Genomic DNA, 11,767 nt, shown 5'->3' with positions numbered 1-11,767 from the left:
TTATCATTAACATTATCACTAGGTTCATGTTCATCACCTGATTGCGTTTCAGCATCAGAAATAGAAATATCATTGGGATTCTCAGGTGTGTCTACAACAGGTTCACTAGAAGCATGCAAAGTCCTATATTGTTTTTCTTTTTCTTCTTTTTGGAAGAACTAGGTGCCTCTAAATTATTTCTCTGAGAATCTTGCTCGATTCTCTTAGGGTGGCCTTCAGGATACAAAGGTTCCTGAGTCATTCTACCAGTTCTAGTAGCCACTCTGACAGCAAAATCATATTTATTATTTAATTCATCAAGCAAATCACTTTGAGCTAAGTACTTGCTCAGCTTGAGTGGTAACCATAGAAGCATATTTGCTAATGAGTTTAAGTTCACCTTTAACTCTAGCCATATAATCACTCAAGCGTCCTATATCGAAAGCATTATTCTTTAATTCTCTACCAACATAAGCATTAAAACTTTCTTGTCTAGCCATAAAGTCATCAAATTCATCTAAGCATGGGCTATGAAATTTAGTAGACGGGATTTTAACTTTATCATATCTATAGAGAGAATTTACCTTTACTACCTGTGTCGGGTTATCAAGACAATGTGTTTCTTCGACAGGTGGTATATTAAGACCATGTATTTCTTCCATAGGAGGTAAATTCTTAACATCTTCAGCTTTAATACCTTTTTATTTCATAGATTTCTTTGCCTCTTGCATATCTTGAGGACTGAGAAATAAAACACCCCTCTTCTTCGGAGTGGGTTTAGGAATAGGCTCAGGAGTTGGCTTAATTGGTTCGGGAATTGCCTCAGGAATTGGCTCAGGAAGAGTCCAATTATTTTCATTAGTCAACATGTTGTTCAATAGTAATTCAGCTTGGTCAACTGTTCTTTCCCTGAAAACACAACCAGCACAACTATCCAAGTAATCCTCGGAAGCATCGGTTAGTCCATTATAAAAGATATCAAGTATTTCATTTTTCTTAAGAGGATGATCAGGCAAAGCATTAAGTAATTGGAGAAGCCTCCCCCAAGCTTGTGGGAGACTCTCTTCTTTAATTTGCACAAAATTATATATTTCCCGCAAGGCAGCTTGTTTCTTATGAGCAGGGAAATATTTAGCAGAGAAGTAATAAATCATATCCTGGGGACTACGCACACCACCAGGGTCAAGAGAATTAAACCAAGTTTTAGCATCACCCTTTAATGACAACAAAAATATCTTAAGGATATAATAATAGCAAGACTTCTCATCATTAGTAAACAGGGTGGCTATATCATTTAACTTGGTAAGATCCGCCACGACAGTTTCAGATTCAAGGCCATAAAAAGGATCAGATTCTACCAAAATAATTATTTTAGGATCAACAGAGAATTCATAATCCTTATCAGTAACACAGATAGGTGAAGTAGCAAAAGCGGGGTCAGGTTTCATTCTAGCATTAAGAGATTGTTGCTTCCATTTAGCTAATAACTTCTTAAGATCATATCTATCTTTGCAAGCCAAAATAGCTCTAGCAGCTTCCTCATCCATAACATAACCCTCAGGAACAACAGGTAATTCATAATCAGGGGGAGAACTTTCATCATCACTATCATCAATAATAGCATCTTCAATAATTTCATTCTCTCTAACCCTAGCAAGTTGTTGATCAAGAAATTCACCTAATGGCAAAGTAGTATCACGCACAGAAGTAGTTTCAACATAAGTATCATGCATAGCAGAAGTGGCATCATCAATAACATATGCGACATATCAAAATTCATAGCAGTAGCAGGTTTAGGTGTCGCAAGCTTACTCAAAACAGAAGGGGAATCTAGTGCAGAGCTAGATGGCAGTTCCTTACCTTCCCTCATAGTTGAGGGATAAATCTTAGTTTCGCGTCTTTCAAGTTCTTCATAGTGATCAACAGATATAAATCCTAAGTGACTCAAAGAATAGAGCTATGCTCCCCGGCAACGGCGCCAGAAATTAGTCTTGATAACCCACAAGTGTAGGGGATCGCAACAGCTTTCAAGGGTAGAGTATTCAACCCAAATTTATTGATTCGACACAAGGGGAGCCAAAGAATACTCTTAAGTATTAGCAGTTGAGTTTTCAATTCAACCACACCTGGATAACTTAGTATCTGCAGCAAAGTATTTAGTAGCAAAGTAGTGTGATAATAAAGGTAATAGTGGCAAAAGTAAAGATAATAGTTTTGTAGTAGTTGTAACAGTAGCAACAGAAAAGTAAATAAGCAAAGCACAATATGTGAAAAGCTCGTAGGCATTGGATCAGTGATGGATAATTATGTCGGATGCGATTCCTCATGTAATAGTTACAACATAGGGTGACATAGAACTAGCTCCAATTCATCAATGTAATGTAGGCATGTATTCCGAACATAGTCATACGTGCTTATGGAAAAGAACTTGCATGACATCTTTTGTCCTACCCTCCCATGGCAGCAGGGTCCTAGTGGGAACTAAGGGATATTAAGGCCTCCTTTTAATAGAGAACCAGAACAAAGCATTAGCACATAGTGAATACATGAACTCCTCAAACTACGGTCATCACCGAGAAGTATCCCTATTATTGTCACTTCGGGGTTGTCGGATCATAACACATAATAGGTGACTATAGACTTGCAAGATAGGATCAAGAACTCACATATATTCATGAAAACATAATAGGTTCAGATCTGAAATCATGTCACTCAGGCCCTAGTGACAAGCATTAAGCATAGCAAAGTCATAGCAAAGTCATAGCAACATCAATCTCAGAACATAGTGGATACTAGGGATCAAACCCTAACAAAACTAACTTAATTACATGGTAAATCTCATCCAACCCATCACTGTCCAGCAAGCCTACGATGGAATTACTCACGCACGGCGGTGAGCATCATGAAATTGGTGATGGATGATGGTTGATGATGACGACGGCGACAAATCCCCCTCTCCGGAGCCCCGAACGGACTCCAGATCAGCCCTCCCGAGAGAGATTAGGGCTTGGCGGCGGCTCCGTATCATAAAATGTGATGAAACTTTCTCTCTGATTTTTTTCTCCATGAAACGGAATATATGGAGTTGGAGTTGAGGTCAGTGGAGCATCATGGGGCCCACGAGACAGGGGGCGCGCCCCCCACCCTCGTGGACAAGGTGTGGGCCCCTGGCCTTGATTCTTTCTCCAGTATTTTTTATATTTTCCAAAACTTATCTCCGTGGATTTTCAGGTCATTCCGAGAACTTTTGTTTTATACACAATAAACAACATCATGGCAGTTCTGCTGAAAACAGCGTCAGTCCGGGTTAGTTTCATTCAAATCATGAAAGTTAGAGTCCAAAACAAGGGCAAAAGTGTTTGGAAAAGTAGATACGTTGGAGATGTATCAATGTCCTAGTGTGAGGACTTAGTCATGAGGCCAACGCATCTATGTGGTAGCTTGAGAGGGGTTGATCGGGACGAGAGATGCAACACACAAGACAAGGATTTATACAGCTTCGGGCCCCGGGAAACATCATCCGGTAATAGCCCTACATGCTGTTTGGGGCTAGGTCTCATTATGCTCATGAGGGAGACGCCGTAAATCTGGCTCTCCTCTAGTTGTGTCTAGCCTTACTGGTTATTCAACTTGTCCCTATTTGGGGTGCCCTACCGCTCCTTATATATGTTGAAGGGGCCGGTTACATGACTAGTCCTAGTAGGATTAGGATTGCTCTATTACAAGTGGAGTCTTAGTCTTGCTTCCTTTGCAAGGGAATATTCCTTACGCTTTCCTCTTAAGCCGGCCCACCATAACATGAGCCGTCCTTCTGGGCCTTGGGCCTAGTCCTCTACTGACCCGCCATCGGGCCATTAATGAGTCACAATGTTCAGGCGGGTTGCCCGTAAACCGCCAAGTTCGGGTGGGTCGCCAGTGAGCCGCCAAGCTCTAGCGGGGTCATACATCCGGCGGGTTACACCGCGGGGTATATCCCCGACATTAGCCCCCAATTTAGCTTGGATTTATCCATGGTAAACTTATGCTGCAAAATAAACACAAGAACAAATTTAACAGGTTGTGCTCCGGTTTAAAAGTTCTCCTGAACCTGCACCTGATCATCCTTAAGTCCTTGCCATTTCCTCCTGGGTGTATGTCTATGATCTTATAGCAAATCTCCTTTAACAGACATGTTCAAACTTTGCCAATGCAAAAAATCCAGGCACTTCTTCTGAAAAATCCGAGTCAATAGGCCAGCTTCATAATCAATTTGCTGACGTTGGGTGTTGGAGAGAGATATTATAAGAAATAATCCATTTGAATCGGTTTCCAAATCGCCGGCTTAATAAATATTGGTCTTGAAATACTCAACTGATATCCAGCCGGCTTAAAGATGTAGATCTGGTTTGTTTCAAAGAACTGAGAGCTTGAAGATGTTCTTCCATTATATTCATATCACTTGTAGCCCCCAAGTGTTGGGTCATTATGAAATAATGAGAAGGGACTTTCTAAATATGATCATGTAGACTTGAGCAGCAACGTGTAACCCTCAAGGGCCGGCTCAGTAAGATAATACTGAGCTGGGACTTTGTATATAATTCATTGATAATAACATCATACGATGTAATCTCCACCATGGGGATTGAACCCACGTCCATAAGGTTAAGAGCTTTGTACTCCACCAACTGAGTAGTGGATCTTTCAACATAATGGATTAAGGCTTGTTTACCTTCAATTTTTGACAGGAGCAATTGGTAGCCCCCAAGGGCCGGCTCATTACAATGTGATGAGTCGGATCTCCAATAAGTTGAGTAAAAATGACTTTGCATTAGCCCCCAAGTGCCATGGTGCATGCTGGCAGTGACATGGGACTTGCATATTTGATGTAATCTTGACTTGAATAATGTAGCCCCCAAGAGTCAGGTCGTAAGCCTGCAGCGACTCGGGACTATTCCCTTCATTGCAAAAATAATCATGTCCATTGATAAAATAATAGCCATTGCACTGAAGCGACTTTGAAGACCTCCATCATAATATTGGCTGTGCAGTGAGGGTGATAACCCAATCTTCAGAAGCCAAAACTTCCAAATATTTATGATTGTCATATGCTGGCGACTTATCATCCAAAGTCAAGCCGGGTTAAATAGAAACCACACATATATGCTTCAGATATGAACAAAAAGTCTCAAGACAAACCCAAAAGACTGTTTTCAAAAAAAATCTGAAGTCAAAACAGAGAGAAAAGGCGAGGCTTCTGATTCGAATACGATCAGTAAGCCGGACCAAAAGGGGTTAAGCTATGATTCGAATACGATCAAGAAGCCTCTAGTGGGTTTGGCATTACGCCGATCAAGAGGGTACCGATAGCTATGTTCTCTTTGGTTCGAATACGACCTATGTTTGAACAGGAAGCCCCCAAATGACCTTGAAACTTTTTAACGACTCTGATTCGAATACGATCAGCGTCGGACCCAAAGGGGTTAAGCTATGATTCGAATACGATCCAGCCCACAAGTGGGTTTGGCATTGCGCCGATCAAGAGGGTACCGACAGCTATGTTCTTTTTTGTTCGAATACGACCTATGTTTGAACAGGAAGCCCTCAAATGACCTTGAGACTTTTTTAATGACTCTGATTCGAATACGACCAGGAAGTCGTGCCAAAGGGGTTAGGCTAGATTCCAATACGATCAGCCCCTAATGGTCATTTGAAGCAGGGTACCTATGTTTGAGCTGTGCTTTGCAACATACTCTCTTTGATCCCTTTAATTTTTCCTGAGAACTCGAGCTTTGCGAGAGATAAATTCTTCTTGAGCCGAAATTTTTCCGGACGGCCTTTAAACTGACAACATTTATTGAACTATGTCCATGTAGCCCTCGAATCTTTAAGACGACTCAATGAGTTGACTTGAGATTCTCCACAGTTGACCGTGATATAGACCGGTTTGAGTCCTGCATGGGACAACTTAAAAGCCAAAGTAATTGCTCTTTTAAAAAAAAATATGCAATATAAAATATACTGGATGGATTTCACCTGATATGTCAGGCCAGTAATTATCCACCGCAGACTTGATGATCACGGTGAAGCTGAAATCAATCACGGATGAGCCGGCCGCAGCGTTGTGAGCCAGCGCGGACGGGCGAGTCAATCGCAAGCGCGGACAGGCGAGTCAACCACGTCATGTTGATGTAACAGGCGCGGCGACTTACACACATATTCATCGAGCAACACAGCATGGATAAGCGCTAATGCAAAGATAATGTTTGGCACATGCCCCTTTGCGACACCTTTGTAATGGATAGTGGTCCTGCGAGAGAAATACCACCAACCAAAAGTAATTGCTCTTAAAAGATTAAAACATGTACTGATAAAATATATAGGAGGGATAACACCTGATTTGATAGGCCGGAAATTATCCGCCGCAGAGTCGATACAGATCGAGCTGCAGGGGCGGCGACTTGCACACGTCCAACGAGCAGCGGGCAAGCGTGGTCCTGGTGAATCGATGTAGACCGGGCCACAGGGGCGGCGACTTACGCACGTCTATTCACCAGGTAGCGTGGCACGGACGAACTCCAATGCACAATGTTGCCAGCATATGCTCCATACCCGCCAGTGAGCCGCCAAGCTCTAGCCGGGTCATACATCCAGCGGGTTACACCGCGGGGTATATCCCCGACACCCTTCAAGAGTTACTTCTCTGGGTTAACATTTCTTTCACTTGGCAATCATAGTTCACCTTTAGAATTTAGCTCATAACCTATATGCTATTGTTAATAAGAATGTAACAATGAACTTTAAATTTATATTATTTTTCAACAACCTTAACACCTTTCATCATAGCCTACGATCAAGTTTATCCATGCCACTGTATTTACTGTTTTAGCATTCACTTGTTTACCTTAAATTATGTGTTTGACACAAAGTTTCATCAGTTTATTTAATATATCTGACATGTAAGTAGAAACAATTCAAAGCATATAGTGTTGTATGCAATGTAACAAACAAAAAAGTACTTTATGTATTTGTGAATGCTTGCCTTTTCTTACAAGAGGCCATCAGTGAAGCTAAAGCCAGTGGAGATCAGTTTTATTCGAATATTGACATTTGGACAGGCACACAAGGAAATTTGGCTGCAGATATTCCAGTCTCAGCACGTGTTATGCACCAACTAGTGAGCATTAGGGAAAACTTTCTTACAGGCGGATAACTAACTTTATTATAGTTCGGGCCCAAATAACAACACATACCAAAGAGATCCTCAAAGTTCTTTTTTTCTTGTGCAACATCACTCAACCGATGTAATCTAAAGCATCATACTCTTTCCACACATAAAAAGTGACATTTGGGAAATGTCACAAGTCTTAAAATCATATGATGAAAGGTGACCATCAATATTGTTTCAAATATTCAACTTAAAATATTGTTTCAAATATTCAACTTAAAATCATATGCATAAATAAGCCTTGAGAAGTGTTCCTTTTAGCATTGTAGTATTATAATTTTGTATTTTTTGTTGTTTATATGTGTATGTTGCAATGGAACAAGTGATCAAAAATATATTAAAGACCACATACGAAAATGTCACTTCTTCATGTGGCTAAGGGAATGCCGTCCACCAGTAGACGCAGCATTGTTGTACATAATTTACTGATGTATACTATACAGCCGGTGCCCAGGCAAACTCGATATACAGTAGATATAAGCAATGTGACATTCTACAAGAGCACATAGTTAGAGGCCTACTCGAGGGCTTTTCAGATTTGTAACTTGTCATAACTTCCATCCGCATCCGCGAGCAATAGTATCGCGAATCAGGGTATCATTTTATCTGCTTGTCAAGTAAGTCATCGATTTTCTGACAATCACACCGAGCGAGAAAAGTCCTGCTAGCAACGAAAAACTTTTCCACTCAAATAAACAAACCAAACCAGGTATGGACGCATGGTAAAAACGAGAGCAATCTACAACAGTGACAATTGCGGTTCAAATCGCCATCGCCACGCAAACTTCTTTCCTATTACTAGTAAGGATAGCATAACAGCTTGGCGTAAATCCTATATATAAAAATCCTTGGCGCACACGCCTTCAATACAGGAACAGAACTAGTCAGAGTCTGAGTTGCCAGTATCTGATTGTCGAACGCTTCGCTTGCTGGCAGCAGCTTGCTTGGAAGGATTTGCAGGCCCCTCTCCGTCGAGGAAGATCACTTGAGCTTTCGCAATGCGTTCCTCCAGATCTTCAGTGCTGAAGTCATCTTTACCACCCAGCTCATCAAATCCAACCTGGTAGTAACAGAAATAATAGTTACACACACGCCTGACGACATTTTTTATTTTTTACACAGCTGAAGAACAAACTGTTAAGAGCAGTCTTACCACATAATCCTCAACCTTGGCGTTCTTCACTAAGGCAAGAGTTGGAAGCACAACAACCCTTAGTTTTTCGGTCAGAAAGGGAGCCTTTTCAGCATGGACTTTGATAAACCGTGTTTCTACATGCTGTTTAGCAAGAATCGACATGTGTTTGTCCATAACCTGCACCCCAATAAAGGAGAGATGTGAGAAAATACTTTTGGACAATGCAAGTTTCAGCTAAATAACACTGCTATCATCAGCGCCACATGACAAAAACAACATAAAGGCACTAAATAGGAACAAATACTTGCAGCGCCGTCACCGCGTTCTTCTGAGTCACAATGGCACACTTAGAGTGCATTCAAGAAGAAAAAATGGTTCAAGCTTATGTTCAAAAATTGACATGAACCAAAATTCTCAAACAGTCTACATGACAACGTCTCACATATATTTTTCTTTCAAAAATTCTCGAAATTTAATCCAACCTTCCTTGCCATATCCTTGATCTCTAGTGTTCAAACCGCTTGTTTTGTTCAAAACTCTTGAACTAAAATTATAAAACAGAAACCAACAAAAGTGAACTTTGTCCAAACCCTATTTTAAAAAATCGTAAAAAAACCTAAAAATTCACCAAGTTGTATCTTGGCATCTCCAGCACTCTTCATGTTGCGAGATGATCAAGTTCAGTTCAACTTTCCAGAATAGCATCCCAACAATAGCTTCAGCTTCTAGAAGGAAAATTCCTCAAGGACTCAAATAATTCTGAGATGAAGTCAGAGGTGAGTTTTGACCTCTAAACACATGCAGAAGTGGACACGCTCTGGATATGCACAAAGCCAAGAGTGAATCATTGCAAATCCCTCCCAAATTCCCCTAAATCTCTCTGCTGTTACTGATCCATTGAAATTTTGAAGCAATTATCAATTGGCCACCCCCAAAATATATTACTCAGCTCGTAAGTTTTTTAAGCCTCCCTGGTTAACGTAGGAGATTCATCCAGAATGCAAGCCTCTTTTCACAGTCCTGAAAGGGCAATTTTCAACAGCAAGATGCATTCAACACTCAAACATAAAATGACTCAAACACATGTGTTAGCCCTGCCTGACTTTGCAAAACAATTTATAGTAGATGCAGAGACATGTGCTTATGGTATTCGCGCAGTCCTCATGCACGGTGGCAGGCCTATCTCTTTTTTCAGCAAAATAATTTTTCCTAGGGCATCTGCTCTCTCCACTTGTGATAAAGAGGCAATGGCCATCATTGAAGCATTAACAAAAATGGAAACACTATTTTGCTACTTCTTCCTTGATCATCAGAACAGTTCAACAGAGTCGCAAGTACATCCAAGAGCAGAAACTGAGAGAGGGCATTCTACACAAGCTATTGGTCAAATTACTGGGCTTATACCATTAAATATAAAAAAGGCAACAAAACAGAGTAGCCGGTGCTCTCTCTAGAGTTCAGCACAAATTGCACTCTATTTGCTAGTACTGCAAAAGCAGCTTGGGTTGCTGAAGTGGTTGCTAGCTACAACCAGGACCAGAGATGCAAAGATCTGATCACCCAGCTGACGACTAGCCTGGACTCCCTTCCCAATTATAATTTCAAGCAAGGAGTGATCCAATATAAAAACAGAGTCATTGTAGGTTCACACAATGCCCTCAGAAACAAATTAATCTCTGCACTACATAATTCCTTTGTGTTTCTTTTCATTGAAAAGGTAGAAGTTCAGTTACAATCCTCGGAAGAGGTGCAGTACATAATTCAGAGTTGGGTGGGAGTTCAGGCCGTAGAGCTACATATAGAAGGATTAAGCTCCTTTTCCATTGGTCCGGTATGAAACAAGACATTCTTGACTTCGTCAAGCAATGCCACGCTTATCAAATCAATAAACCCGAGCACACTTAGTACCCTGGACTACTACAACCTCTCCATGTTCCAGACTTTGCTACGTACCATATTAGTATGAAGTTTGTTTAGGGTTTTCTTGGTACCATATTAGTATGGACTTTGTTGAGCGTTAGTAATGTCTTTCAACTCTCTCCTTAGTTCTTGTGCCAAATCCAAAACGGCATCTAAATCTAAATGTGAATAGAAGTAGTACGTAATGGCACTTGCAGGTCCACCTAACAGATAAAATTCATCCAACAAGTATGGCCTTCACCTCTAGGGCAGCACCCCTCGCGCATTTTCGCAAACACAAGGATGTTGGGCTCCATAAATAATAATCGGACACCAAGCATTTGTGAGTGCGCCGGCTAAACAATTATTCAAGTTTCATTTAACTCATAAATGGCAAGTAACTTAAGTTGGAAGGAGTGAGAAGTGCTGAGTTAAAGAGCATGGCTTGTGCAGTACAGATGGAGCAGCCGACATCCGTATTGCAGATCCCACAGCAATTCCAGGGGTTGGGTAAAGAACCAGGTCGAAACGAAAGCATTAACCCAGCTCAAGATATCCCGATCTTCGAAAGGCACAGCATTATCATTGCCAATCGAAGATGATTTACCACGAGATCCACATCTAAACAATCCGATCTGACCTTTTTTTCCCCAAGGAATGGAATGAAAAGAAGGAAGCCAATGAAAGGAGCGCACCTTGCAGGGCCAGTTGTCGCGGTAGAAGTGGCACACCATGCGCTCGCTGGCCTTGGCGGCGGAGAAGAACTCTTTCTCGGGGACCTCCGTGTACTCGCCGTGCCCCAGGGCGCGCCACTTGGCCCGGCGCTCGGCCGCGCGGCGCATCTGCAGCATCCGGCGCTCGCGTAGCGCCTCGATGTCGTCCGGGTCGAGCCGCTCGAGCGCGGCGATCTGCTCGTCTAGCTTGTCCTCGACCGCCTTCGCGGCCGACAGGACTTGCTTCTCCAAGATCTGCGATCGTTGGGGCACGCCGGGTCAGAGAAAAGGAGATGGGGAAGCGGGCGGAGTGCGACAGGCCGGAGATCGTTTACCTGGCCGATGACGCCGTCCATGGCGGCAGCGGCGGGAGGATGGAAACGGAGACGGCGATCGGGGAGAAGAGAAAGAGGGACGGCGTGGAGTGAAGAGGGAATCCGGGTGGAGTTTTGCTGCGGCAGTTCGGCTCCGGGCCCTTTGTCGGCTACTTGAATATCCAGAAAATCGATTTTTTTATTATGAGTATATTAATACAAAATTATGTCAATTACGCCCAACCTTTTTTTTGCGAGATAATTACGCCCAACCTTTACAATGACACATATCAATATCAAGCTACAGTCTAGACATAAAAATGTACACAGCCAGTCATAAAAATAATAATAAGAAAAGGCCGACAAAACCAACAATTTGCGATAAACTGACAACAACAACGCACGGGCTAGGAAAAAGGTTATCTGTAAACAAAGCCCCCAAACCTCCCAAACCCGTTGCAGGTGAGAGCTTGAGTTTTTACCCGAGAGCACAAGTAAGGGTGGAATTCAAGTCCAGCCAAGG

At 42.0% G+C, this 11,767-nt stretch overlaps 1 protein-coding gene across 1 annotated transcript; it reads right to left on the bottom strand.

Moving 5' to 3' along the window:
• Positions 1–7,845: 7,845 nt before the first annotated feature.
• On the bottom strand, positions 7,846–11,396 carry LOC119277895 (thioredoxin domain-containing protein 9 homolog). Its single transcript, XM_037559242.1, has 4 exons — positions 11,266–11,396; positions 10,913–11,185; positions 8,337–8,495; positions 7,846–8,243 (listed from the first exon to the last, which is right to left on the bottom strand). The coding sequence occupies exons 1-4, from the start codon at positions 11,284–11,286 to the stop codon at positions 8,064–8,066; spliced, it is 633 nt and encodes a 210-aa protein (XP_037415139.1). The 5' UTR covers positions 11,287–11,396; the 3' UTR covers positions 7,846–8,063.
• Between the last annotated feature and the right edge of the window lie 371 nt (positions 11,397–11,767).

Source organism: Triticum dicoccoides, chromosome 3B (genome assembly GCF_002162155.2).
Source record: "Triticum dicoccoides isolate Atlit2015 ecotype Zavitan chromosome 3B, WEW_v2.0, whole genome shotgun sequence".
NCBI lineage: Eukaryota > Viridiplantae > Streptophyta > Magnoliopsida > Poales > Poaceae > Triticum > Triticum dicoccoides.
Note: the sequence above shows the minus strand (reverse complement) of the source record. Positions and strands in the feature narration are given on the sequence as shown.